Below are 27,740 nucleotides of genomic sequence, written 5' to 3'. Positions count from 1 at the left end.
ATTCCTCATGTGGAATGACAGAAACGTTTTTCACTTTGGCAAAGATTTGACAAACCCATCACTCACAAGAAGAGGCAATTAAGAAAATATGTTTTTCAGGCCTTTAATGTCCTCAGGAAATTCAGATTGCTAACTGAATTTGGGAAAGTGAAAGTAAAAAGTCTGGGTTTTTGCTGCCTGGGAGTGTTATACATTACACATTTTGAATCTAACCACACCCAGCAGTGATGTCATGGTGCACTGACATACTTTGGAGTACATTGCTACATCACTGCAGCAAGATAAGGAAAAACCCACTGGTTCATTGCATCAAAATCAACTTTTGCCATCTTAACATCACCCAGCACTGCTCTCCACTGTGAGCACTGCAGTGATGGATGCTTGAGTGAGTTCAATAGTGATGTAATTTAGGGTGTTGGTAGTAGTACTGGCACTGTGAAAAAAAAAAAGCCTCACTCTGAACGGCTTCTTCAGAGAGAATATTCTAAACAGTAAGATCCACATCCTTTCCCAGGTATTTTAAAAATAGCTTTGGTGTGACTGTTTTATGGCTAAGATGAGAGTAAAGCAGTGATTTTGCTGATGTCTCAGTGAAATTTGTAGTTTATCTACATTATATCCTCCATGTCTTCCACATCATCTCCTGAAAACAAGCCACAGGGGCAAATAGATCTTAATGCAACTCTGTAGTTAAATATTTGATATATTTATATGCTACATATAGTATGTATATTGTACCTGTGGATATGGCAATGGTGATCATTCTCTGTGGACTTTGTATCTGATATACTGCCTCACATTGTTGAGATGCTGATTTGTCAGCTGCACATTCATGCTGCCAATCTCCACCAAGTTCCATCACATCCCAAAGGTGTCCCATTGGATTCAGATCTGGTGACTGGGGAGGCCACTGAAGTTCACTGAACTCATTGTCATGTTCATGAAACCAGTTTGAATTCAACTTTTGTGACATGCAGCAATGTCATGCTGAAAGGGATGAACATGGTCAGCATTGGCTGTGGCATTCAAACCATGATTGATTTGTATTAAGGGGCCTAAAGTGTGCCAAGAAAATATTTCCCACACCATTACACTGCCACCAGCAGCCAGGCTTGTTGACACAAGGCAGGTTGGATTCATATTGTTGAAGCCAGTTTCTGATCCTATCATCTGCTTCCTCAGCAGAAATCCAGATCCATCAGACCAGGCTACATATGATGACAGTCTTCAACTGTCCAGTTGTGGTGAGCCTGTGCTCACTGCAGCCTCAGATTCCTGGCTGACAGGAGTGGGACCAACATGTTTGTCTGCTTGTTGTAGTCCATCCACCTTCAATGTGTTGTTCATTCTCAGAGTTTTTGTATTCACCACAGTTGTTACAAATGGTTACCTGAGTCACTGTGGCCTCTCTGTCAGCTCCAACCAGTCTGGTCATTCTCCTCCGACCTCTCTTATCTACAAGGTGTTTCCATCCACAGAACTGCTGCTCACTGGATGTTTTTTGTTCCTCACAGCATTCTGACTAAACTCTAGAGACTGTTGTGTGTCAAAACCCCAGGAGATCAGCAGTTGCAGAAATACTCCCGTCTGACACCAACAATCGTACCACGGTCAGTCAGTGAGATCACTTTTTCTCCCTACTCTGATGTTTGATGTGAACATTAAGTGACGCTCCTGACCTGTATCTGTATGAATTTATGCACTGCACTACTGCCACATGATGATTGGCTGATTGGATAATTGCATAAATAATCAGGTGTACAGGTGTTCTTAATAAAGTGCTCAGTGAGTGTATAATAATCTGAAGAAAGGACTCTGCACTAAAACAGCTTTATGTTGCTATCATTGATTGATTTTGAATTGATGTTGACATCCTGGATGATTGTAAGATAAATGAGTGAAAGCAGTTTGTGCTAGCCCAGTTTTAAATGCCATTCAAGAGTGTTTTAAGCAGGCCCAATGTCCCTTCATACAGTACAGTATTTATACAGTATGAACTGACTACTAATCAGGCAAAACTCCCACTCTTGGAAGATTTTGTTTATCTTCAGATAAGGTGTTTGAGAGGGTAGAGGACATTTTTGTGTATATTTGTGGAAATAATAAAACAGATTAGTGCATCTATAAAGAAAGTATGTCTAATTTTTGTATGTGCCTCTGGGAGATGGTGTGGAACAGTTAAAGATTAGAGGAGGGAATGATAAAATCAGCAACAAAGCTTTTCATCAAGATGTGTGTGCCTGTGTGTGTATGTGCATGTGTATGTGTGTGCCTGCATGGACGGACAAGTCTGTGGTCCATCTCCCTGCAGTGTAGAGGATATCTATTAATAAGTTCATCTGATTCATCTATAAATACATTTCTCCTCTTTCTCCTTACACCGGCTCGCTGCATAATAAGCTTTGACAGTAGCCAGTTGGGTATGGTCATGCATGTGGATGGCGGGATGTGGGTGTGGAGGGCTGGTGTGCGTATATGTGTGTGTGTGTTGGCAGGGGGCTGCATTGAACGTAGGACTCTTTTGTTCTTCAGCACTAGGGTGAGCTAGCTTTTAGCACAGCGGACAGCGCCGCAGGTCTCTGTTTTGTTTGATTGCACAGAGCAGAGAAGGAAGGTTCTGCTGCCTCTGACCACATTGGTCAACACTGGGTTTATTCCCCCTGTCCCATGAGCTGTGGACTGAGCACTTCCCAAAGTGGGGAACCAATCCTCCAGTGCTTTTCTAGAGGGCTCCGCTGTGTCCTAATTGGCTAGTAAATGCAGTGTTTCTGCACTTCACATAATAAAATTCAATTGTCAACCACACACTGAGTCCAGCAAGTTTGAGTTTTAGACTGTGACAGTCTTTGTTCCTTCAGTGTCTATCACTCCACATACAAAATGCCTGTTTCTCATCATGTCAATAAAACTGTTGTTACTGCTTAAGAAATGTAAAACACATCTGCAGCTTGGCTAACATTTCTCTGAATGACAGGAGAAACTAAATTTGAATATGAAACTGCTTCATTCAGCAGCTTGTATTTACTGTATTTACTGGGTCTGTTTGTTTTGCAGAAGAGGAGACCACTTCTGCTTATTTGGCTCCTGGTAAAAACCTCCTGATGTAATCGATCATATGTTAACAGAGAGACAAGCTGACCAGAAGCTCAGCTTGACTGTCAGAGAGACACTGCGTTGTTCAGTGTTTTTACCAGTTTTAACCTGGTCTTTTTTGGTTTGGAGAGACTCCCATGATCCCACAATACTTCACAACATCAATAAAAGACATCTTTTGTTATTGTTTTTTTTGATTGAGAGACCCCAGCACAAACTCTGTTTTTAAATAACTGAGCTCCAATTATCCAATATTTCACACAAAAAAGCAAAACTTAAAGGAAAATCAAAGAAATGAATATAAACTTATGTAGCTGTTTTTTTCCTCACAGTCTTTTATTACCCTCATACTCAGTAGAATGCAGTTGTTTCAGGAATTTTGTGTTTCTCTTTTTAATTCTGGACATAATCCCAATTTTGTTTAGCGTGTGTCCATTTAAAAAACAAAAAACAGGTTTTTTTTCTCTTCGTGGTTTTCCCCTGGTGTGGTTAGTTTTAGGATACTGTATAAAACGTGTTTCATGTCTTTCACGGTCGCATCTTCTTTCAGGCTAAAGGAAACAGAAAATGGGGCTTACTTTATCCTAAGTCAGGTATGTGTATATGGACTGGATACGATATTTGAATTAATATCATTAACATGTAAGATGAATTACACAGTTAAAAGTCAGAAGTGTATTTGGGCCCTGTGATAGACTGCATGGTGTCCGGTCCAGGGTGTACCCTGACTCTAGCTCAGAGTGTGCTGGGACTGGCTCCTGAATGTGAGAATATTTCACAAACAAATCATCTTTGGGATCATCTGTACGTCGGAGTTAGAATTTTTAAAACGTGGCTCTTAATATCAACTGATAATACCCTACACAAAAAGCGTACGCCTGCGATGTGTGTGGTGTCGTCATCACGCAGCCGAGTAGGTGGGGGGTGACGTATAGAGCAGCCCTCCACCACCCCTCCCTCGTCTGATTCCTCTCGCGGATGCTGCGACCGAGCTCCTGTGCGCGCGGGCTCTCGCAGCGGCTCAACCCCTCCTCCTCCTCCTCCTCCTCCTCCAAAGATGTCGCATGAGCTTCTCCTCTCTCCGCGGCGTTTCTTTTCTTTTTTTCTTTTCTTTTTCTTCAGTGTCCTTAACAGTTAACCGAATTCGGTCAAATTAGCAGCTGTCACATCCGCGACCAGCGAGTCCTCGTCCAGGCGCACGGACTGCCCCTCCCCACAACGGAGGTGTTTAAACCCTCAACCCGGCGCATCCTCTCTCTCTCTCTAGCTCTCGCTCTCTGTCTCTCTCTCTCTCTCTCCTCAACCGCCGCAGAACTCCGCCGACCAACCGTCAGGTGACCGCGCGGAGCGGAATATTCATCAGCACCGTCGTCGTCTTTCATCTCTTCACTCCTTCGGACTCCAGGCAACCGGAGCTGCCGCAGCCCCGGTCCCCGCTGTATCCTCTCGTCTGGTCTGGGACATTCTCCGCTTCACGCACACGCAGATTAACGGGGATTCTGCCCCCCCGCCCGCGCGCTGATGCTGATGTCCTTGAGCTCGGCCTGCACGGTGAGTCGGTGAGTCCGTGCGTGCCCGCGTGCGTGGCTGTTATTTACCCCGGGTGCTCCAGCGCCCTTTTTATTAGGGAAGATGTGTTGCTCTAGCTGAGATTCAGTAATAGCCTTTAGGAAGGTTATTAACGGACTTTCAGAATGTAACACAGGGCCTAATGTGGCATTTCTCATCACAGGCCTTACACTGCTGTAATAATATTCTATACAGTAGGGCATACCATAATACCCTGGCAAACAGCGTTATGACATTATGAAGGAGTATGTGTGTATGCGTGTGCGCGCGTGTACGCGTGAATATGCTTGCGTGCGCGTGTGTAGAGCTAATGATACATATCCATCCATCCCTCCATCCATCCGTCCATCCATCCCCCTTCGTGTCCTGTGTCAATTGATGAAGGGCTGCAATCCAACGTTTTCAGCGAGCAGCATGCGCTATTCTTCCGTTTGCCTCTTGGTTTTCCCGGGCGCTAGAATGTACCAGGCTATAGGCTATTGGGTATCAATTGCGTTGTTTGTCGCACCTGCAGCGCTGAGCTGTGGGGGTGTCGGTTTGATCTGGTAATGATCTCTGGCCGGAGGGACCTTCACAACTCGCCCGGCACAGGGTGGGTATGAGTTGAGCAGAGCGGGCCGGCGGTGGCCAGGCCGGTAACCTTGCGGAGGGACATAGGGTAGGCAAGTGGCGCACCATAGGCTACACACACACACACACACACACAAACGCTCACACACTCACACTCGCTCCTTACATTTTTAGTAGGCCTACAGTATAGTCTCTCAGCTTTAATCAGGACCTACTCTAGTTGCCATATGTGTTGAGGAAGAGCAGAGGGATGAGGCTCAGGCACTTCTGAAGGTGACCAGGAAAGGTCGTTTTGTTTGGGAAACACTGTTGCATGGGGCCATTCCTACACTGAAGTGCACAGTCTTGCTGGCAATTGCCAGCTGAATTAAATATGTGTGTGTGTGTGTGTGTGTGTGTGTGTGTGGCTTTGGGTGGAGGTGAATAGCAACTCATGTGGGAGGGACGTGGGACACTGTGAGAGAGTGTGTGCATTAGGACATGTGTGTGAGATGTAAGAGAGATGGACTGACATCAGAGAAGACGTTTATCAGTCTTAAATGGGACTTACTTTCTTTACAAACAGAAACACCCACACTCCCCTCTGTCAAACTTTCACCATCATCATCCTAGTCAGCATCATCCAGTTGCTTTAATGCTCTACAGTAATGCAGATATCTGTGCCCTGTTGGCGGCCCACCTTTAATGGCTCCAGCCACTGACTGTGTCGAATTCTAAGTGTGCTATTCCCACTGGGCATTACAGAAGTGTGTGACTGGCGGCGAGCCAGCGACGGCAGGCAGCAGCCCAGATACAAGGGCCCTGCCAGAGGTGACCCTTCAGTTGCCTGTTGGAAAGTAGGACTGCAGCTGCACAGGTGGACCGCAGGCTAGCCACTGTAGGCGGAGAGACGAAATACTGACAAGTGCACACACAAACACACACACACTGAGCCATAACGTGAATACACTCACCAAGCATGACAATTCTCAGCACAAGAAGTACTGACAGGAACATGAGTGCATGCATGCTTGTGTGGTCACATTTGCTCAGGTGTGTGTGTATGTAGCCTGGGTTGCCCCATCCAGCACACGCGCACACACACACACACACACACACACACACAGACACTCATACACACACAGTAGAGTCACAAAGCATACGCGCTGCTGGCCTAGAATCAAATCCCGTGAGGACCTTCTCTCCTGTGTCTTTCCCACTCTGTACCCCTCTCAACCTTCTTGCTGCTGTGATAAAGAGAAAATACCCTAGAGAAAAGAGTGGCCACTTTCTTTTACAAAAAAAGAGGGAAAAAAATCAAATTGCTCCGACCCTCTGAGGGATGGTGTGCGGAGAAGCAGGGCTAACATTCAGGATAAATGGGCAGGCCACTGAGGATTGTGGTGACCTTTTGTCTGACTCTTTTCATGTTCAAACACATTTTCAGCCAGGACAGCCCCCTCTCACTCTCTCTCTTACTCTCTCATTTTGAAAGTGCTGTGGTTTTCTGTGTGTCATGACAGAGATCATATAAGTGATGTCTCTGGGCATGTGTGTTAGGGTCTTTGTGTGTTTACTGTACATTTGTGATGCTTGCATCCTGTGGCTAAACTGTATTTGTGTGTGTATATAAGACTTAGGAACGCGTGACAAATTGAGTAACAAAGTGTTTTCTTTTTTTTTATGTAATGCAGGCTAATGTGCACACATATGCACGCATGTGCATGCACACGTCAAAGCTGTGCAACAAACAGAAAGACACGGTCAGAGTTAGTTGCAGTAGTTGGAAGGCTGAACAGAAGAGCTTTTTCTTGTGTGAGTGTTATAAAATCAGACAGAATCAGTGAGTAAGAGACCGGGCTGGGAAGAAAATGCACGACTGGCTGAGTAAATAAATGATTGCAGTAGCAGGAAGCAGATAGACAAGGAGGACAACAAAATGAGGGAGTTAAGAGAGGGGAAAAAAGGAAGGTAAAATAATAACAAGCAATGAGACACCACAAGACAAGGCAACACCCCCCCACCACCACCACCACCAACAAAATAAAAAAAACAATAAACCTGTATAGATAGAGTACACAGATATAGATAAATAGATGGAAGAGCAGGCAAATAAGAAAAGATGGAGAGCGAGAGGAAGCTTCAAAGGCAGAGCAGGGTGACTCAGTCATAAACTAACACTCTCAGTCAGGATAGAAGCATGGCAGGGCAGAGGAAAAAGGGAGGGAGAAGATGCAAGAGGCAGAGGGAGCTGAGGGAGAGCGAAGAGTGGAGAGGAGGGAGGAGAAAAGGAATTAATGATGAGCTCCAGCTCTGTTTTTTTAATGCTCATCCTTATGTAAAATACCCTGATAGGGAAAGCAGAATATGTTGTGTCATGTGTGATGCTGAGAATATTTAGTTACAGTTGCCGCTAATTGCCACTATTTGCAGTTGTTAAAACCTACAGTGCCATGTTTTTGAATTACAGAAGCCTTTTTTAAAATAACAAAAAATATATACTTGAGGTGTATTTAAAGGTGCTATATGTGAGTTTTTGCTTCATAGCCAAGTTTAGCATTGACAACTGTAAAAAACATTCAGAGTTCAGCTTCAGACCTCATTCTTTCACCTCTTGTACAATCAATGGTAAATGCAAAAAAACACTGCTAATGCTAAAGTTGGCTAAGTAGTGATGGCAAAGTCTTACATATTAAGTAAAAGATTTATGTCTTCAGTAAGAACAAACGGGCCTGTGGGACTGCACACTACACTACATTGTTGGTTTTGGTCTTCATTGAGTTTCTTGACAAGAACAATAGAATAACGCCATCCTGCAACAGGGAAGGTGGTGATACCCAGTAAAGTCAATATGAGATGAGAGACGTATTTGATGGGAGATGAGATATTATTCTCAGGAGGCAAAGTTATGGTTATTGGACTTTCCTTTGTCAGGTGGCCAAAAACAAAACTCCAAATAAATGGTAATTTTGCTCAGTGTTAGCTGGATATCTAAATAAGCTAATTTTCAAACATGTTAGCCATATCCACTGAGGGTAATTATATGTGAACAAAAAAATAACAAATTCGAGTTAAAAATTACATGAAGTGAGACAATGATGTTTACATAACTAAATATGAGGAAAAACTGAGCAGAGGTTTAACCCTCCCGTTGCCCTTCGTATTGCCCTTCGTATTCCGTATACTTTTCTCTTCTTACTATTATTCAAAAACAAAAGATAACCGCTTCACCGTCATGAATACACACACACACACACACACACACACACACACACACAAAGGTACATTGTCAGCCACCGGGTCACTTTAACCCAGAGGACAACACGAGGGTTAAGAGACTATGAATGTAAATTTCCCTTGCGGATTAATAAAGTATCTATCTAATCTAATCAAAATCTAATCTATGATTATTGTAAAATGTATACTTGTATGTGTGCTTGTTCTGATTTTATAACATGACTGTATACTTCTTCCGTCTACTTCCCTCTTCAAGGGATACTTTGATATTTATTTAGATCAACACTAATGAATTAATGGTAGATTTTTTAGCCACTGCATCAAAAGTTTCCCAACTCAATCCAGTTTCAGCATGCCTTGTGTCTGCCTCAGAAATTATTTGATGTAATGGTAGTGAGTGAGATCAGTAGAACAGAGTGGTAATGTTTTATCTCTTCCTATCTTAGGTCCTGGTGGTGCAGCAGTAGCTACCTCTGAACTGGATCCACTTACTGTCTCTGATTTATCAGCCGCCTTTGCCTCGCTCGCCCCTCTCTCCATCCTTCCATCATCCGTCCATCCCTCTCCTTAAGTCCGTCAGCCCGTCCGTCCGTCCATGGACCGGCCGTGACCCTGGAGGGAGGGGGACAGAAACGAAGAAAGAGCGGAGTTGCAGAGGAGACGAAGGAAAAGAAAGCTGGATTCATTCAGACGTCACGCTTCTGAAGTGCCCCTGCTTGCTGTGCTTCATCCCCCTCACCCTCCTCCTCCTGTTATGGAGAACTAAAGGAGCAGTGGGAGGCTAGGCCAAGATAGTGAGGAGACTAAAATAAACAAAAATAAAATTAAACAAGGGTTTAGACATATCGTTATAATAACACATTTTTAAGTAAGATATTAAGGCAGAACTGAGATTCTGACTGTTGAGCACATGAACACCCCTCCACCAACCAAACGAAAGTGGAACTGAGTTGAGGACAGACTACAGGAGAAAGGAGGACCGAAACAGAGAAAACCCTCACTGATATGTCAACAACAGCCACGATGGGTGAAATGGCAAACAGTGCAGTGGAGTTTTATCCTAAAGGGACTCGAGGTGGGGGCGGAGGAGGAGGAAGGGCAGATGGCAGCCATGTAGGAGGAGACTTTGGGGTCACGGTGAAGGAGCTCAGGGAGCTGATGGAGCTCCGAGGGGCCGATGCCCTGCAGAAGATCCAGGACAGCTACGGAGACACAGAGGGGCTCTGCCAGAGACTACAGTCCAACATCACTGATGGTGAGCAGGCATGGACTGATGAATGGCTGATTGGGTTAAAAAGTAGATGGAGGAATGGATGGAAGGTTGGATGAATGAATAATAGAGGAGTATATGGCTAGATGGATGAATGTGTGAGAGCACAGATGTATAAATAGACTGATGGAGGAGTGGATGGGTGGATGAGTAGACACATGAATGAGTGAATAGATTGCTGGCCCGCTGGATGGATGGATTTGTAGAGTGGATGAATGGAGATGGGTTAGCAGGGGAATGAATTGGTACACTGAGATTAACTGAATGAAGGAGTGGAAGGATGGATGACATTGTTCTCTTGGCTGGAGTTACACATAAACACCTCTGCACGTCTGGTGTTACTGAATCTGTGTCCAATTCATGATTTATACGTCATCGTCATTTGGCTCAAACATTTGAAAGTGATTACATGTGTTCACCAATCATTCTATAACAATACTAATACATAGACAAAATGTTTTGATCATGAAAAATGACCAAGACAACATTCATTTTATTTTACAAATGCATCATTAATACACGAGAGGACTGAATTTTTTTTAAATGCAGCAACTTCACCACAGTCCAGTGTAGTCCTGGCTACAGAAGGCAGTTTTTGGTGAAGTTAGATGCATGGAGAACATGGGTGGATGAATTGATAGATGATTAGATGAGGGGATTATAGTGGATGAATGGATGGAAAGCTGACAGAGTAAATCAATAACATGGATGAATGGAGTAAAAGTGTGCAAGGACTGGCTAGAATCTCCAATGGCACAACTGCAGTTGTTACAGGTGCAGTGTTTGGGTTTATTGTGGGTTCAGACATGTTTTCATTATTCTCTCTCTATATATATTATTTTCACTATAGATTAATCCAAAAAATCTACAGTTAATTTATTTAATGATGAGAAAAACATCAAATCCCTCAGCAAATGTTTGACTTTCTTGTTTGCAAAAGGCCTCAAATTATTAATCAGTCATCAAAACAGTTGGTGATTTGATAATCAGCTAATTATTTAATCGACAAACTGTCAGCTTCCAAATCATTAAGTCCACTTTTTCAGTCATTAATCAGTCATTCTTTGGTTCAAATCAAAAACAAGCAACCTGAAGGTGTTTTTTACTCTATCATCTAACAATTTATAGACCATGAATCATCAAAATAATCTGTACTTTAATCTACAGTGAAAATAATCAGCCGCTGCCTGTTAAACTGACCAGGGCCCAAATTTGGTTTTGAAATTGCTCACTGAAATGTTTGGTACTCATATGTAATATGCAAATGAGTCAACTGAACTCATTATTTTACCAATTAATTAATCAACAAATGTTGCTTCTGCACTAATTTAAAGTAGAGATGATAATGAAAGTAACAAAATTTAATTACACGATATTTTATTGATACCTTTCACTTGCAAACTTAAACCTTCTCTCTCTTTCTTTCTCTCTCTCTCACACAAAATAACAAGTTAATATGATTATGCCAATCAGTGATTTGTAGTGGGTAGTTTGTGTTTCTATATCCTTAGCATATATGTATGCGTGTGCACATTTGTATGTTCTAACAGGGGTGTGGTACCACACTACACCCACTCCTTCAACTAGTTTGTAACCTAGCAACACAACAGCAGAGGGAAGTTGGCTGGGAAAGTCAGCAAGAGAGAAAAAGATGACTGAGAGCAGTGAGATGGAGATGGTGAGGAACAGAGACGGGTGAATGGAGAAAGAGGAGTGTGTGTGTGTGTGTGTGTGTGTGTGTGTGTGTGTGTGTGTGTGTGTGTGTGTGTGTGAGTGAGAGTGAATGATGGAGAAAAAGTGAGAGAGTTGGTGGGTGTTGCGTTACAGTAAGTCTGTGTTGAGTGTTGCTAATTTGATACTGCGAGCTGGTCAGGAATCAGTGCAGCAGGTCCCAACAAACCCAGCACACACACACACACACACACAGAGAGAGAGAGTCATGTATCTGCAGTTGTCCCTACAAAGCACAGTTGGCAAACAACAGACAAACACTGTCGTCCACACACTTGGACAGGCTTCTTTTGCACTGTGCTGACTTTCACAAATTACATATGGTATCTCCTGGTGTGACAAACCAGCCAAAGTGCAAACGCAGAGGAAGAGAGATGTTACCCACCTTGAAAAAATCTAATGTCATTACTCAAAACACTGCTCCAACTTGTGACTGATCATCAGAACTCACATCTCAAGATGTTTTCTGCTCCAGATCTGAGATGTTTGACAGCACCACAAAGGCTGCTGCCTGTGCTTGGTATGACTGCAATAAAACTGATCACAGAGGAGGAACATGAATTGACAGATCAGATGTGAAAATATGGGTATATACAGACATGCATATTTTACAACAATAATACACAAATAGATAGCATATGACACACCAGGGTGTATGCACCACGTACATACACATAATGTTGCAGCTTATGTTGAACATCATCTGTAATATGATACACAGAGCAGAGTCAGGGTTAAACCAATACAGAATGGGATCTCTCTCTCTCTCTCTCTCTGTCTCATACACACACACACACATACGCACACAAACACAGATATGGATACCCCGACACTGCAGTATGAGACCATTATATCCACATTGAAGAGAGAGAAAGGAGGAGGAGGAGAAATGATGAGAAAGAGGGAGTGAGAGAAAGTGTGTGTGTATGTGTTTGTGTGTATGTGTATGTGTGTGTGTGTGTGTGTGGTGATGGTGGGGGGTGGTGAGGGGTGAGGAGGGAAAGCTAGAACAGCTTGCCGCATTGTCAAGGACACATCAAGGGGAGATTGAGAGAGAGACGAGAGAGGCTGTGGAAGAGGAAAAGGAGGAAAGGAAGAATGGAGGGATAGATGAGTGGAGGAGAAAGAAAGGGAGGGAGAAAGGGATGGACTAATGAAAGGAGGATACAGCTCGCTGTGATTACTCAGCATAAGGTCACCTGTTTTCTCTCTCTCCCTGTCTCTCTCTCTCTCCTCCTCGCCTTGGCCTGAACCCTGTTGAGCGTCATATTGCCACACAACTCTTCAGCAACGCTGGGAGCTTCATATGACTCCCTGCAGCAAGCACATTGGAGGGAGGATGTCACCAAACACACACGCACACACACACGCACACACACACACACACATAGGCAAACTGACACAAAGATAGTCACCGGTCTTGGCCAACCACAGCATACAAATTGCTGTTCCCCTTCCCTGACAGCCAATCCAAAAAAAAAGCTTTGCTTCAAACCTCTTACACTGAAAGAATGACATCACCTGTTGCTGGGCAGAAACCTGTTAGAGACAGGAAGCCCTGGACCTGATATCCTGGTCACCATGGAAACTGAATCACTTAGGGGTGAGGTTGAGGGGGAGAGGAGGGGGAGGATGGAGATGTTGCAGCAAGGCTGGAGATGAAAGAGACAAGGTTTGCAGGCAGGAAAGTACATTTGGAGTTAGCTTCCATAATTCAGTGATTTGACTTTGTCCATCCATCCATCCATCATCTATAGTGCTTATCCGTTAAGGACTATGCAGATGTTTTTGTTTTGATCACTTCACTTTCTATGATTTATATTTTTCTCCTCATAAAGAAATGTGCTAACATCTCAGCCATTATTGTCACCTGTCTTTTTCTCTCTGCATCTCTGTCACCATCTCAACCTCCCTCTCTATCTCTCAGGTCTCAGTGGGGACCCAGCAGACCTGGATCGTCGGTGCCAAACATTCGGCCAAAACTTCATCCCCCCAAAGAAACCCAAGACTTTCCTGGAGCTTGTGTGGGAGGCCTTACAGGACGTCACGCTCATCATCTTGGAGGCCGCTGCCATCATCTCCCTTGGCCTCTCTTTCTACCAGCCTCCTGGAAAGGAAAGCGAAGGTGAGGACAGGGGCAGGGAGGGGTGGGATGGGTCATTTGGGCGGGAAACTGGGCTAACATTGTATTCTTATGCTGAATACACACTGACATGCTGCTGCAGTACCAGGCTCAGGTGTATTTGAATAGTTGATTGATGAAGTTTACAAATATATAAATACAAAAGCATTGTCATTGAAAAAAATATGACTCTAATTTCAGGAAGCAGAGTTTTCTATAGGTAGTGTTAATCAACATATATACTTTTTTGTTTTTGGATAAATCAGAAAGACTGCTTTGTAATGGTCTAATCATCTTTATTGGTTTCACAGTTAAAAGAAGAAAATGCACAGCATAAAAGGAAACTAATACAATAGACAAAAGCGAGTGAGATGAAAAGTAAGAGGGATTACCAAATTGTTGCCATTAGCTTTCTGGGTCTGCTTACCACAGTGAGAAGTCATGATAGGGAGGAAGTGGGCTTAGTGGACAGAAAGAGGAAACATGGGACACAGTGGCTCTGTCTGAAACCACATAGTGCACTCTAGATAACAGCAGCACATGTCAACACCTCATATCCTCACATTAATTTTATTAGGTATGGTGGTACAACGTAACTAACTATAGTCATGTACTTTTTTCTTAAATTTGTCAATGGTAGTAAATTACATGATAATAAACACAGACTCTAGTCAAAGGCAACCACTGTCAGTAACAGCCACTGCAGTCTGCCATATTATTTGTTTCAGGTCATAGCTAAATGTCTCACTGTGGCTTACCACAATGAATCAGGTAGTTTTGGTATCTGTCATCTGTCAGTTTTGGTTGTGGCTGGCATTATATTTAGATCACACTTTGTCCTTTTACTTTGGCTTTCCATCGTACATTTGAAAACGTAATGGATAGCGAACCTATCCAGCTACCCATGCCACCAACCAGCTGAAGCTGCTGCTTCAGGGAGGTTAAATACTATTTGATTCAGTTGTCATATCATATCTCTAGCTATGTACTTCGCTCTCTCTCTCACTTTCTCTCTCTCTCTCTCTGCAGCTTGTGGGAATGTGTCAGGGGGTGCAGAGGATGAAGGTGAGGGTGACACCGGTTGGATTGAGGGTGCGGCCATCTTGCTGTCTGTTGTGTGTGTTGTCCTGGTGACGGCGTTTAATGACTGGTCCAAAGAAAAGCAGTTCCGGGGTCTTCAGAGTCGGATCGAGCAAGAACAGAAGTTCACTGTTGTGCGGAAAGGAAATGTCATCCAAATCCCTGTGGCTGACATGGTGGTGGGGGACTTGGCCCAGGTCAAATACGGTAAGGAGACCACAGCAAATGCTTATTATTTAAAAGAGGAGGAAGGGGTAAGCCTGCATGTATTGGACAAAAAAGATGAATTAGCTCTTTCTCAAACAGGAATGACATTGACATGACAACAGGAATATTGAGCTAGAGCCAGTGGTAGCTTAGCATGAAGACTGGAAGCAGGAGAAAAACAGCTAGCCTGACCCTGACAGGGAGGTACTTGTTAAAACAGGTGGCTGTAGTTCAGGTGGTAGAGCGGGTCGCCCACTAATTGGAAGGTCAGCGGTTTGATCCCCGGCTTCTCCAGTCTGTGCCGAAGTATCCTTAGGCAAGATACTGAACCCCACTTTGCCCCAGATGTGTGTATCATTGGTGTGTGAATGTGTCAGAGTGCTTTGGTCTTAGAGCAAGCGCTGTATGAATGTGTGTGTGAATGGGTGAATGTGCTGCTATACCCACACTACTTTTCTCTGCAGCATCTCTTTGTTAGGCACCCATGCACTGACATGTCCCTAACTAAAAAGAACATGAATTATGAGGTGAATCACACCCTGATCTGTGATCATCTGTGTTCAGGGGACCTGCTGCCAGCTGATGGTATCTTGATTCAAGGCAACGATCTCAAGATAGATGAGAGCTCTCTTACAGGAGAGTCTGACCATGTGCGCAAGTCTGTGGACAAGGACCCAATGCTGCTCTCAGGTTTGTTTTCACATTTTTTAATTTTGCTCTCTGTTACAAAGCTGATTCTATTCAGTAGATATCATATAATAATAATAATACTATATAAAAATCGCTTATTGAAGTTGATGCTCTGCTTTTATTGAGGCAGTGGTCTTCCTTCAAATCACTGGCAACTTTTAAGCTGTATTTTGTCCAATTCCTGCATGTACAAGGGATGGGTAAAGTAACACACAACTAAATTACTGTATCATATGTACATTTTATCGCTGGGTGTTAATGCAAATGCTAAGCAATTAATACAATACATATTTCAGTCCATAGTCCTATTAGCATAACTGGTCAACACTTATTTGCATATAAGGCAACTGTAACACATTCATGCCTTAAGAGTTTATATTAATGCTGCCCCAGTGTATAATGCCATGGCATGACCATGCCATGATAGACATAAGATCTACAATAGTAAGATTTAGGCTGGTCAGAGGTGTTAACTCAATGTGTGATCATTTTGGAGGCTGCAGTGTGTGGTGCTTTCGAACTGTATTGCAGCCTACTTGCAATTATTTGAATGGGGTGGGCAAAATAATCAGAACACCTGTCAACATGTCGCATTACAGTTCAGCAACACCACAGACACACATCACTCCAAAATGATCACACAGCTGAATCTACACCTCTGTAATGGAGAGGATTTGTTGCAGGACTGTTGTATCAGATTTCATTAGTTTTAGCTAGGTGTCTATAATTAGATGAACAAATAAAATGTGAATGTTATGATTTTTTAAACATTGAAAAAAATTGGTTTTAGAGTTCGGTTGGTGGCTAGTCAAAACTTTGGGCTCTGCTGAGGGACTTAATATTTGTAATATCTTCTCCACGGCCCTGTCTTGACCTGTATTGGATGGTTACAAAATTGTTTTATTGTGGTTAGGTGAACTGTTGCTCAAATGTTACTGCTCACTTCAGTAGTAGATGTCTATAGAGTATGGATAGAGAGGCCCAGTATTGTCTAGGTATTAGGTAATAGGTATTCAGATTTTTAAAAAAAATCTTTATGGGAAAATACGTTAAGAACCCCAAATTAGTGGAACTAGAGCTTCTTGAGAAATGCCATAGAAGTAAACAGTACAACTGCTAGGCACCAGCTGAGTGCTCATTTTCCTATAACATAAGTGTTGGGTGCTCAAGCTAGCAGCATCATAACCTGGGGCACTGTAGCCCACAGTGTGATCGTGGTTCAAGCTATTTAAACTTAAACCCTGTTTAAAACTTTAATGTCCACTACTTCAGTCAGTATTTTCGATTAACAATGGATCAAATACCGTATCAACTAAAGTGGATCAACTACTGTATATATAATGTATGTATATGAATATATATCTACTATGCTTCCAGTGACAAATCCACAGATATTTATAATCTGACTCAGCAGTTCACCTCAGCTTTATGGAGTGTTTTAGGATCTTTCAGCTCATTATTTTTGCAACTTTGCTGTTTCACTTCTGGTACTGTTTTGGTTCAGTGTCACTGTCACTCATCAACCTCATTTCCAGTCACAGCAAACACTTTTGTTCAGTGAAACAGCTCTGGTAAACACAGCAGGCATACAAGGTTAGTGACTACATGGTGAACAAAGCAGAGCATTTAGCAGCTAAAGAGACATATATTAGATATTTTTCCCAAGAGTTGGTGAAAACCAAAACAGAGATATAAGGTGCGTAAATATTGAACTTAATTTCTAACTAGACTGTCCCTCTAGACTCTTTGACCTAACTACTTTTGTCTTTTTCAACTTTGCTCTCTCTGCCTGTGTGTTGATGTATTGTGTTGATCTGACTTTGCAACACTTATTTCCAGCCAAGTGGCAAGAGTGTCTCAGGCCATCTATCATATGTTAAGAAAAAAAAAAACACTAACATAAAAATTAACACAAACATACATACATACACAAAACACTGAGAAAGCATCTTACAAAAATCGCAAGATCACAAGTTGTTGTTTCACATCTGTGACCACTTGGGGGTGCACCTTTGCAAGCACCACTGGTTGCTTAATTGAGTCTTAACCACTACTCTGTTTGGACATTAAGGTACCCATGTGATGGAGGGCTCAGGCAGGATGCTGGTGACAGCTGTAGGTGTCAACTCACAGACAGGCATCATCTTCACTCTACTGGGTGCTGGAGAGATGGAAGAAGATGGGAAGGAGAAGAAAGGTAGGTGGAAGAGTGGAAAGAGTGGAGACTTAATATTTAGTGATACATCAGAAGTGCAAATGGCTTTGTTCTTGAAACATGCAAACCAGTAGAAGTAAACAGATGCTTAAAAAACTCAGGAAAGATAACAGCATTTTTCTTACATTGCCATTATCTCCATGGATGAATGCTTAAAACTGTTCTCAAGTCAGTGGCTGTTAATATTTATTGTTTGAAAGTTAATCAAAGCACCAGAGTCTCAAAATCACCACAAAGAGACAGGAAACAGCGAGATTTAAAATGACCACAAAGACATGCAAAACAACTGAAAGTGACGCAAAACGACTATAAGGAAAAGACAAGAGCTTCAACAGGAAACACAACAGTTTAACCTCATAGATAATTTAGCCCACATCCTCTCCTATCCCTCTTTCCACTCTCTGTTTTCCTCTTTCTATCTCATTGTCACACATTCTCATGCCCCCTCTCTCTGCTTATCCATCTTTCTCTATTTCTCTCACTTGGTCTCTTGTTTACCCCACCCCTGTGCCCTCTTTCACTTTCCTATCTCTGCCCTGTTTCTCCTTCCCTCCCTTAATCTGGGAGAGAGAGGCTGCAGATTGAATCAATTATTGAAAGAGCAGGGGAGAGCAAGGGAGCTGGAGAGATTCAGGGAAGAGTGTTGGTTGGTCAATGCATGAAGCATTAGTCTATGCTCAATTTTGTTTTGGAGGAGCCCTGCAGTCAGAGTAGAGCTGCAGACAACAACAGAGGCTACACATACTTTCAGAAGCACTTAAGGTTAATATCATTATCAGTGCGCTCATCCATGCTTCTACCACTGCAGTTCTCACTTCTGTATGGGAATGTGTATAGTATTGTTGGTATATTAAAAAGGGGAAAACATTTGTGGCACCCTGGAATGAAAAAATGGACAGGAACTAATTAGCTGATGATGCTTATTTTATGAAAAAAAATACTTCTATCTCTTGTTATCCTCGTTCTGTTTCCAAAGTGTTAGTTGTGTACTAGGATGCATTGTACTCAGTGCAGCCTCTATGGGCTGGATCATTCAGACAGTCATTTACTGGAGTTAATACATTATTCATAAGACTTCCACAAATGCCATAACTTGTTAGTTTTTCCTCATGCAATGTGGGTTTGCTATGGGGCTGTTTACTCTTCTCTTTGATCTGTCTCACATTTTGAAATTGAGGTTATATTCAGTTTATTTTTTTCATTCTATAAAGTCATCTACAGACATTCTGCTAGTACAGTCATGCGTGCAAACACATTCACTACTTGAGTTTTTTATTCTTCTTCTTTTTGCTCTCTTTTGTTTTCCCTTTTTACCAAATCCTCTCATGTGCCCCCAAAACCTTCCTTTCTCACACATTTCCCAAGCAGAGGACAGTACTCAGTTGCTCATCTCTACAGATGCCAGTTACAGCACAGTCACCAATGGTATGTGAGCATAAAGTTGTCTGCCCTGCTCCTTTCCTCAGCCAGTGAATGGACCCCAGTACACAGTGCAGTAAAGTGACAGTAACCTATGATGGACTTATTCATAAAAAATGTCTCTCAGTCTCTTGACCCAGTGTATGAGGATGTGTGTACCTTTATTACTCTTCCCTTTGGTATTGTTTCTTTGTGCTTTTCTGTTTCTGGATGTGTGTCTTAAGCTGTCCTATGATCAGAAATATGAACTGTCGATTATGTGATGTACATGTGAACACCACTTTTTCATAACAGTTTGCCTTCCTATTTTCTTATCCTCATGTCTACCCCTGTCTCAACTCACCCTCCCTTTCTCTCAGGAAAACAACCTGATGGAGCTGTGGAGAACAATCAGAACAAAGGTAAAAGCTTGTGTGTGTGTGTTTGTGTGTGAAGCTAGGTTTGGATATGAGATGAGCTTTCTTCATCTTCAGGTGCAGTGCTGAAGAGAATGTATATGATTTTTTTGTGTGTGTTTCAGCCAAGAAACAGGATGGGGGTGTTGCCATGGAGATGCAACCCCTGAAGAGTGCAGAGGGAGGGGAGGTAGAGGACAGAGAGAAGAAGAAGACCAACGTTCCAAAGAAAGAGAAGAGTGTGTTGCAGGGCAAGCTCACCAAACTGGCTGTTCAAATTGGCAAAGCAGGTAAAGACTTGTACCAAAACTGGGCAGGTTTCTTATAGCAGTTTAAAAACTCTCCACACTCAAAATAAACACACAGAGTAGATTCTGTAGCTATCAGTCCCATAGAGCTTTTGTGGCAGTGATGTGCAGCGAAGTTCTTTCTAAATACAAGAAATTAATTGTGGGAGTTGTGTGAAAGTTTGCACATAAGGTGTGACGACTCATTCTTAGAATTGTTGTTTATTACTGCTCAGAAACAGACTGACATGTAGAAGGTGATATTCTCAGGTTCTACAGTATAAACTGTGATGGACTGTGATCACACAGGTAAAGGATTGAAATGAATAATGACACACGGTGTTGTTGTTCATTCACTGGGTATACATTACTTCAGAGAAAGTCAGAACAGGCTGATTGAGTGACATAAATTGTCCCTTCTTTGAATCTCCCCACAGGTTTGGTGATGTCAGCCATCACTGTCATCATTCTGGTGCTGTACTTTGTCATCAACACGTTTGTCGTTGAAGGTCTGTGTGTACACAGCTTCTCAACAAACACCATAATTCTCAATAAATAAATGTTTACCACTCTGCTGAGTATGACTCACTTTTTAAACTAGACTTAATATGAGGTGTGGTGTGTGTTGCAGGTCGCGTTTGGATGACAGAGTGTACTCCAGTCTACATCCAGTACTTTGTCAAGTTCTTCATCATTGGAGTCACTGTGCTGGTGGTGGCTGTCCCAGAAGGCTTACCTCTTGCTGTCACCATTTCTCTGGCTTACTCTGTGAAGGTAGACCCATCTCTCCAGTTGAATAAATGCTTATCAAATGGAAATATATGAGTTATTGGTCAACCAGTGTAATATTATGACAGAGATTACATTGGACAGCCAGGTGAAGGGATGAATACTGGTAGGAGTAGTAGGTGTATAATCAGACTTCAGCACTATAGACTTTTACATATACAGAGCAAAATCAGAGAGATGTGTGACGATGGCATTCAGACATGGCTTTATAAAGACATGTAAGACATGTAAAGGCCTTCCTCTCCCACATCTTTTTTTCCAGAAAAAAACTCAACCAAATAAATTAAGAAGATAGTTTGATGTTTTAGGAAACGCTTATTTGTTCTTTTGCCAAGAGTTAGTTCTCATATCTGACCTTTAAATTTGAAGCTACAACTACCTGGCTAAGTTAGCTTAGTGTAAAGACTGTAACCAGGCAAACAGCTAGCCCGGCTCTGTTCAAAGGTAAATGTATTGTACAAAAGCAAATAAGATAGATAAAGAAAACAGAAACCAAAGTTCATGATAGATAGGGTTAGATAGCTTGTCAAAGTCAGAGCAAAAGACAGATGTGTAAGGTAGTGTAAAATTCACTTTTCCCTCAAGCCTTCAAAGAAAACAGTGACTAATTTATCAAATTAATCTGCATTAGTGTGTTATGTAATTTTAAAGATTTTTCCCTCATATTCAATGGTGCTTCAAAGTTTGTGAACCCTTTAGAATTGTCTATATTTCTTCATAAATATGACCTAAAACATCATCAGATTTTCACACAAGTCCTAAGAGTAGATAAAGAGAACCCAATTAAACAAATGAGACAAAAATAGTATACTTGATCATTTCTTTTTTGAGGAAAATGATCAAATATTACATATCTGTGAGTGGCATAAGTATGTGAACCTTTGCTTTCAGTATCTGCTGTGACCCCCTTGTGCAGCAATAACTGCAACTAAACATTTCCAGTAACTTCTGATCAGTGCTGCACATTAGCTTGGAGAAATTTTAGCCCATTCCTCCAAACAGAACAGCTTCAACTCTGGGATGCTGGTGGGTTTCCTCACATGAGCTCCTCACTTCAGGTCCTTCCACAACATTTCAATCAGATTCAGGTCAGGACTTTGACTCGGCCATTCTAAAACAGATTCTTTCACAGATGGGATAAGGCTCTTATGTTGGAATGCAGTGTTTTTCTTTCTCCAAACATAATGCTTCTCATTTAAACCAAAAAGTTCTATTTTGATTTCATCCAGTACACAGAGCATTTTTTCCAATAGCCTTCTGACTTGTCCATGTGATCTTTAGCCAACTGCAGATGGACAGCAATGTTATTTTTGGAGAGCAGTGGCTTTCTCCTTGCCATACATGCCACTGTTCAGATGTTAGCATTAGCCAATATGAAGGAGGCCTTTAGTTGCTAAGAAATTACCTAGGTTCCTTTGTGACCTCATCAACTATTAAACACATTTGTCATGATCTTTGTTGGTCAACCACTCCTGAGGTGTAACAATGGTCTTGAACTTCCTCCATTTGTCCAGTCTGTGTGACTGTGGATTATTGGAGTCCAAACTCTTTAGAGATGGTTTTATAAGCTTTTCCAGCCTGATGAGTGTCAACAACTCTTTTATGAGGTCCTCAGAAAGCTCCTTTATTTGTGCCATGATACACCTAAAAACATGGTGTAGATCAGAGTTTGCTAGATCCCTGTTTTTTTAAATAAAACAAGGCATCCAGTCACACCTGATTGTTACCCAATTAATTAAAAACACCTGACTCTATTTGCACATTCAAATTGAACTGCTAATCCTAGAGGTTCACATACTTATGCCACTCACAGATGTGTAATACTGGATCATTTTCCTCAATAAATAAAGGATCAAGCATAATATTTCAGTCTCATTTGTTTAATTGGATTCTCTTAATCTACTCTTAGTACTTGTGTGAAAATCTGATGATGTTTGATGTCATATATATGAAGAAATAGAGACAATATTAAAGGGTTCACAAACTTTCAAGCACCACTCTATGTACTATTTGTGATAGGCCTGCTGCACCATCCCCGGTTAATATCAGTCTTTGCTCAAGTCAAATGCACTGCATTCCTCAAAAACATCTTGAGTGAAAACGAGCACTACATCTGCCCCTGGATTTTCATTTAAGTGAACAGTACTGAATTTTCCCTGACTCTCCATTCTTCCATCAATTCATTTCTCTCTGCCTCTGTCCTTCTATGCCCCTTCTATGCATCATCATTCTCTCCCACCCCACCCATCCTTCCACCCTTCTGCTCTCCATCACTATCTCATCTGTAGAAAATGATGAAGGACAACAACCTTGTGCGCCACCTGGATGCATGCGAGACCATGGGCAATGCCACGGCCATCTGCTCCGACAAGACTGGCACCCTCACCACTAACCGCATGACTGTGGTGCAGACATACATAGGTGAGCAAAAAACAGAAAAGACGTAAATTGTAACAAAATAAAATTTATAAGACATGTTTTTATGATCATCTTCGCTGCATTGGAAGACTCGTAAGGTGAATCAGTACCCACATGGTCGTATATTTACTTGATTAGATCAGTGGTTCCCAAAGTGGATGTCATGGCACCTCAGTGTACTTTAAGAGTGGGAAAGGAGTGCTGCAAGATTTTACTGTAAATTTAGTGAAATGTCACCACACAAAAAATTGCAGCAACCTAAATTGATTATGTTACATTTTTATATTAAGCTTGCAGCTGAAAGAAACAGGTGGCCAAAAAAAATATATCATGTTGTTCACTGAAAGCTTCTTGGTTTAGAACTTTTCAAGGAGAGGGAAAGCTAGATGTCCTAGACTAGAATGCCTCATAGCTTACTTTAAGCAAATAAGAATAGAAATATAGAGGGATGACAAATTAAGAAAAACTTGAAGTGATAAACAGGATGACAATGCCCCCATTCATAGGGCATGAGGGGTCACTGAATGGTTTGATGAGAATGAAAATGATGTGAACCATATGCCATAGTGTATGACATGACATGTTAGGCTTGTAGAATCAATACCAAGGCACAGTGAAGCTGATCTGGAGGCTTGTGGTGGTCTAAAACCTTACTAAGAGACTTAACAATAGTTGTTCTTTAATTTGCCACCTGTTTGTAGTTTTTAACTACATCCTCAATTACTCACCATATACTAGGTTTTGACCTAGTCTTGTTTGTACATGCCCCCTCTCAAGGACATTACAGTGTTAATTGTCATTGTTTTGCAGATGATTCAAAATTGTAGATTTGTGTTTTATTCTAATAATCAGTGTATGTGTTGTTGCTGTTATTTGTTGCAGTGCAGTGTTTTTCAAATGTAGGAAATCCCTTTCTATCAGCACACGATTAAATTCATCCATCTGCTGCTTTTTTATCCTTTCTCAATGTATGTTTTCCATATTCCATGTTTCCTGTACATTTATAGGGCTACTTAAGAAATTTGGAGTTGCACTTTCACATAGTTAGGTGATTTGCAAGATACACATTTTAAAAATTAATTGCACATGGAAAAACTGAGAACTGAGATTTCCTCCTTGTATGGAGCAAACTTGAAAAATACTGAATCCTACACTTCCCATAATGCAACTCAGTGCCATTTTTTTCACAGGCTCAGTAATACTCCCTATGATGGTGAAACTGGTGGAATGTGCTACATAACTCTGTACCGCATATATCCCCAAAATCTCCCCTTTGGCCTGAATATCATATCACTAAAACCCAACACTGTAACCAATTTAAATGAACTTTTATTTTATAGCAGGGAAGCCTTTTATGTATGGCTAGCTATTTTCATTGTGGGTCTACAGATGGGAGAACAAATAAGCAGAATTGTGTCTGGATATATTGATCTCATCGATATCATGCCCTATTCATATCATATCAGATATACAATGGATGTAACAGCAGCAGGTTGAGATAGCATGTAGGTTGAATGTATAGAGATGACTATTCAGATGTACTAAAGTTAGATTGTTGTTGCCCAGGTGATGTGCACCACCGTGTGATCCCGGACCCTGGACAGATCAACCCCCGATCGTTGGACCTATTAGTCAATGCTATCGCTATCAACAGCGCATACACCTCCAAGATCTTAGTGAGTCATGCATGGACAGAGATGGCATTGTTTTGCAGAGAGTCATTATCTGGCTTTATTTATTTGTTAGTTTTCTCTTACCTCATCCATCCTTGTCTCTCGTCACTGCCCTCTTTAATCTACTACCCCAACTTGCTTCAATCTTACTCTCTATCAGCCACCTGATGTGGAGGGGGGTCTGGCCAAGCAGGTGGGCAACAAGACGGAGTGTGGCCTGCTGGGATTTGTATTAGACCTACAGCAGGACTATGCCCCTGTCAGAGAGCAGATCCCTGAGGAGAGACTGTACAAGGTAAGAAACTGCACCACATCCACCTTCACAAGTTATAGTGTATTTATAGTGCTACAGAAGTTACCTATTGCAGCCATAACAGGGGACTTTATGACAATTTAGGTGAACATCTATTTTCTCCATGATTTTTATTTATAGATGTATATGTGAGGTAGATACAAAGTCAAATACATTACATGATTCTCATGGAACCAGGATCCCATGAGGGATCACCGTATATGCAGTTATGGCTGCAGGAGGTTTTTATTGATATTTTTTGATATATGTAAATGAAGTTGTACAGCAGAACTCAGCTCATTTTGGCAGTATGCTTTAGCACATTTGATATAACAAACTGAAGCTCAAACGGTAGCTTGGCACACTCTCAGTACCCTGAAGTAAGTCACAACACACAATCGCAGTCTGTTGCACTTTTGATGATCTAACTTTGCATTGTGTTGCAGTGGACAAAGATCACACTTGCTAATGTAACTGTCAGCAATTTATTGCAGGGCACCATGCTAGAGGCTAAAAAAATATTCTTTCATAGAAATAGCCAAACTGAAATTCTCTACCTGCAATTGTAGAAAAAGAATGCATTTACAGGATCTCTCCTGCATGAATGCTCTGTGACCAATATAAGGAAAAACAACACCTGAAATGTTACTCGTACTAGAAAAATCTCTGCTAAAGCCACATGGGATCTCACAGGATTTTATAACAAGCATCTGGTGTGCAAAACAAAACAAACAACACTGACAACAACAATAATAAAATCCTGAATTCCTTTGCTGCACTACAGTTTTGTGCCATATTATACCCAGTACACTATGGATCAAAAATCTAAAAAAAATTCATGGATCAAAATCTGTACACAAAACTGTCACTTAGAACTTTACTGAATTATACACATATATGATACATGTTCACAGTCATGTGTTTTTAGCAAGGTCTCAAAAAAAAACACAGGTCTCAGTGCACTAAGACTCAATCTGGTCCTGGTCCCTGAGAATCTGACCAGCCAACTTCTTTGTTTATTACACAGGTGTAAACCCTCAGGTACAACAACCAACACACTCAGAACTGTGTTTCTAGTCAGGGATATGTCTGTCTACCTCTAGTTTTACTCCTTTGAATTGTTCATCTCTCTCTCCCTCTCTGTCTCAGGTGTATACATTCAACTCAGTGCGTAAATCCATGAGTACAGTGATCAAGCTGCCTGATGGTTCCTTCCGCCTCTACAGCAAAGGAGCTTCTGAAATCATGCTAAAGAAGTGAGTAACAGGATGAGGGAGGTGGACAGAGGAATAAATGGTCCTGCAGTGTGAGTAAATAGAGGCAAATGTGTATTTTCTGTGTCACTATTGTCTGTCCTTTTTCTCTCCCCAGGTGTTCCTACATCCTAGATGCTAATGGAGAACCACGTAGTTTCCGACCCCGTGACAGAGATGAGATGGTCAAACAGGTGAGACTTGGTCATTGGATCGTCCTGGTGGATTAGGGGTTGATCATGTCATCACAGTGGGACTTTTGTTACATGTCATCCCCCATCTCTCTCTCCTCCTTATTTCCTGTCAGCTCTCTGCAGTCACTGTCTCATAAAGGCAAACATTTCCTCCAGATTATGCATAAAGGAATAGTATGACATTTTAAGTGCTAGAGTTGAAGGAAACTGGACCTCTTTTAGGTTTCTTGAAAACGTTTTCGGTCTCATCCGAAAGGCTGCCTCAGTTCTAAAAACTGGTTGGGGAGTCCCAGGTATTTAACCTCTTGGAGGTCGTTAACCCACCCTGTTGTTATGTGAGTCGTTAGGGTCACGTGTCCAGGTGTGACTTGTTGGTGGGTCATTGCCCCACCCTGATATCATGTGAGTTGAGTCACCACCTTATAGTGGTGGTCTATGACACCAACTATCAGCCATCCAAAACACAGTCTTGAGATCTTTACCCAGGCGATTTAATCCCGATTCACACCTGGAGCCATGTGACCCTAATTACTCACATAATGTCAGGCTGTCGTGGCTGTGTTGTGAACATGACACTGACATATCATCACCTTTAAGTTGATGTGTGAACTTGTTGCTTATTTTCATATCCAGCAGTTTCATAGTAACATGATCATCAAATCGAATATTCCCTCTCTTTAAGCTCTGTTTTTGGTCTCTACCAACTACTGAGGGAAATATCTGACTCTTAAGCTGCTAAATGCTCCACTATGTTCATCAGAGCTTTTTTAATTGAAAATAGCTGAAAACCACACTATAGGAGCGGTGAGAGTGGTCAGCTCATTGCTAAGAGTGACCCCTTTCAAATTGTTACATTTCATACATTTTCATTTTAGAAATACTCATTTGGTAGGTGTCCCTTTGAACTCTGGACAGAGCCAGGCTAGCTGTTACTCCCTGCTTCCAGTCTTTATGCTTAGCTAGGTTAACCTGCTGATGACTCCAGCTAAATGCAATATTTAGCATACAGACATAAAAAAAATTCAATTCAAACATGTTATTTATAGTTGTAATGGCCATAGAACTTGAAATAATCTAATTTGGTTTAGTGAATGTGTTGCTTTCTATTTGGTGCTTTCCTTCATGGAGACTTTATTGCAGTCATATCAAAGATAAGCCACTGTGTGCCTCAGAGATTAAAACAAGACGAACTTTGAAAAGCTGTCAGGTTGGTGTGTAACAAGAGGCTGTAAATGAAGGTATTACATCCTGAAACTG

General features: G+C 41.7%; 1 protein-coding gene across 4 annotated transcripts in view; it reads left to right on the top strand.

The window, feature by feature from the left end:
* Nucleotides 1-4,038: 4,038 nt before the first annotated feature.
* The window catches only part of atp2b3b (ATPase plasma membrane Ca2+ transporting 3b), a 45,971-nt gene continuing 22,269 nt past the window's right edge, over nucleotides 4,039-27,740 (top strand). For 3 of the 4 annotated variants that reach the window (XM_018700152.2, XM_018700155.2, XM_018700154.2), the window contains exons 1-15: nucleotides 4,039-4,644; nucleotides 8,895-9,703; nucleotides 13,377-13,574; nucleotides 14,601-14,858; nucleotides 15,423-15,548; nucleotides 17,620-17,745; nucleotides 19,542-19,583; nucleotides 19,703-19,867; nucleotides 20,302-20,373; nucleotides 20,496-20,638; nucleotides 22,942-23,074; nucleotides 24,638-24,747; nucleotides 24,905-25,039; nucleotides 26,186-26,292; nucleotides 26,408-26,483. In XM_018700152.2, coding sequence (XP_018555668.1) covers nucleotides 9,454-9,703; nucleotides 13,377-13,574; nucleotides 14,601-14,858; nucleotides 15,423-15,548; nucleotides 17,620-17,745; nucleotides 19,542-19,583; nucleotides 19,703-19,867; nucleotides 20,302-20,373; nucleotides 20,496-20,638; nucleotides 22,942-23,074; nucleotides 24,638-24,747; nucleotides 24,905-25,039; nucleotides 26,186-26,292; nucleotides 26,408-26,483 — 1,941 coding nt within the window. In that variant the 5' untranslated portion in view covers nucleotides 4,039-4,644; nucleotides 8,895-9,453. Of the gene's footprint in view, nucleotides 4,653-8,894; nucleotides 9,704-13,376; nucleotides 13,575-14,600; nucleotides 14,859-15,422; nucleotides 15,549-17,619; nucleotides 17,746-19,541; nucleotides 19,584-19,702; nucleotides 19,868-20,301; nucleotides 20,374-20,495; nucleotides 20,639-22,941; nucleotides 23,075-24,637; nucleotides 24,748-24,904; nucleotides 25,040-26,185; nucleotides 26,293-26,407; nucleotides 26,484-27,740 lie in introns of all 4 variants that reach the window. The other variant, XM_018700153.2, reaches the window with a different exon arrangement.

The sequence above is a fragment of the Lates calcarifer genome, linkage group LG6, assembly GCF_001640805.2.
Source record: "Lates calcarifer isolate ASB-BC8 linkage group LG6, TLL_Latcal_v3, whole genome shotgun sequence".
Taxonomy (NCBI): Eukaryota; Metazoa; Chordata; class Actinopteri; family Centropomidae; genus Lates; species Lates calcarifer.
Note: the sequence above shows the minus strand (reverse complement) of the source record. Positions and strands in the feature narration are given on the sequence as shown.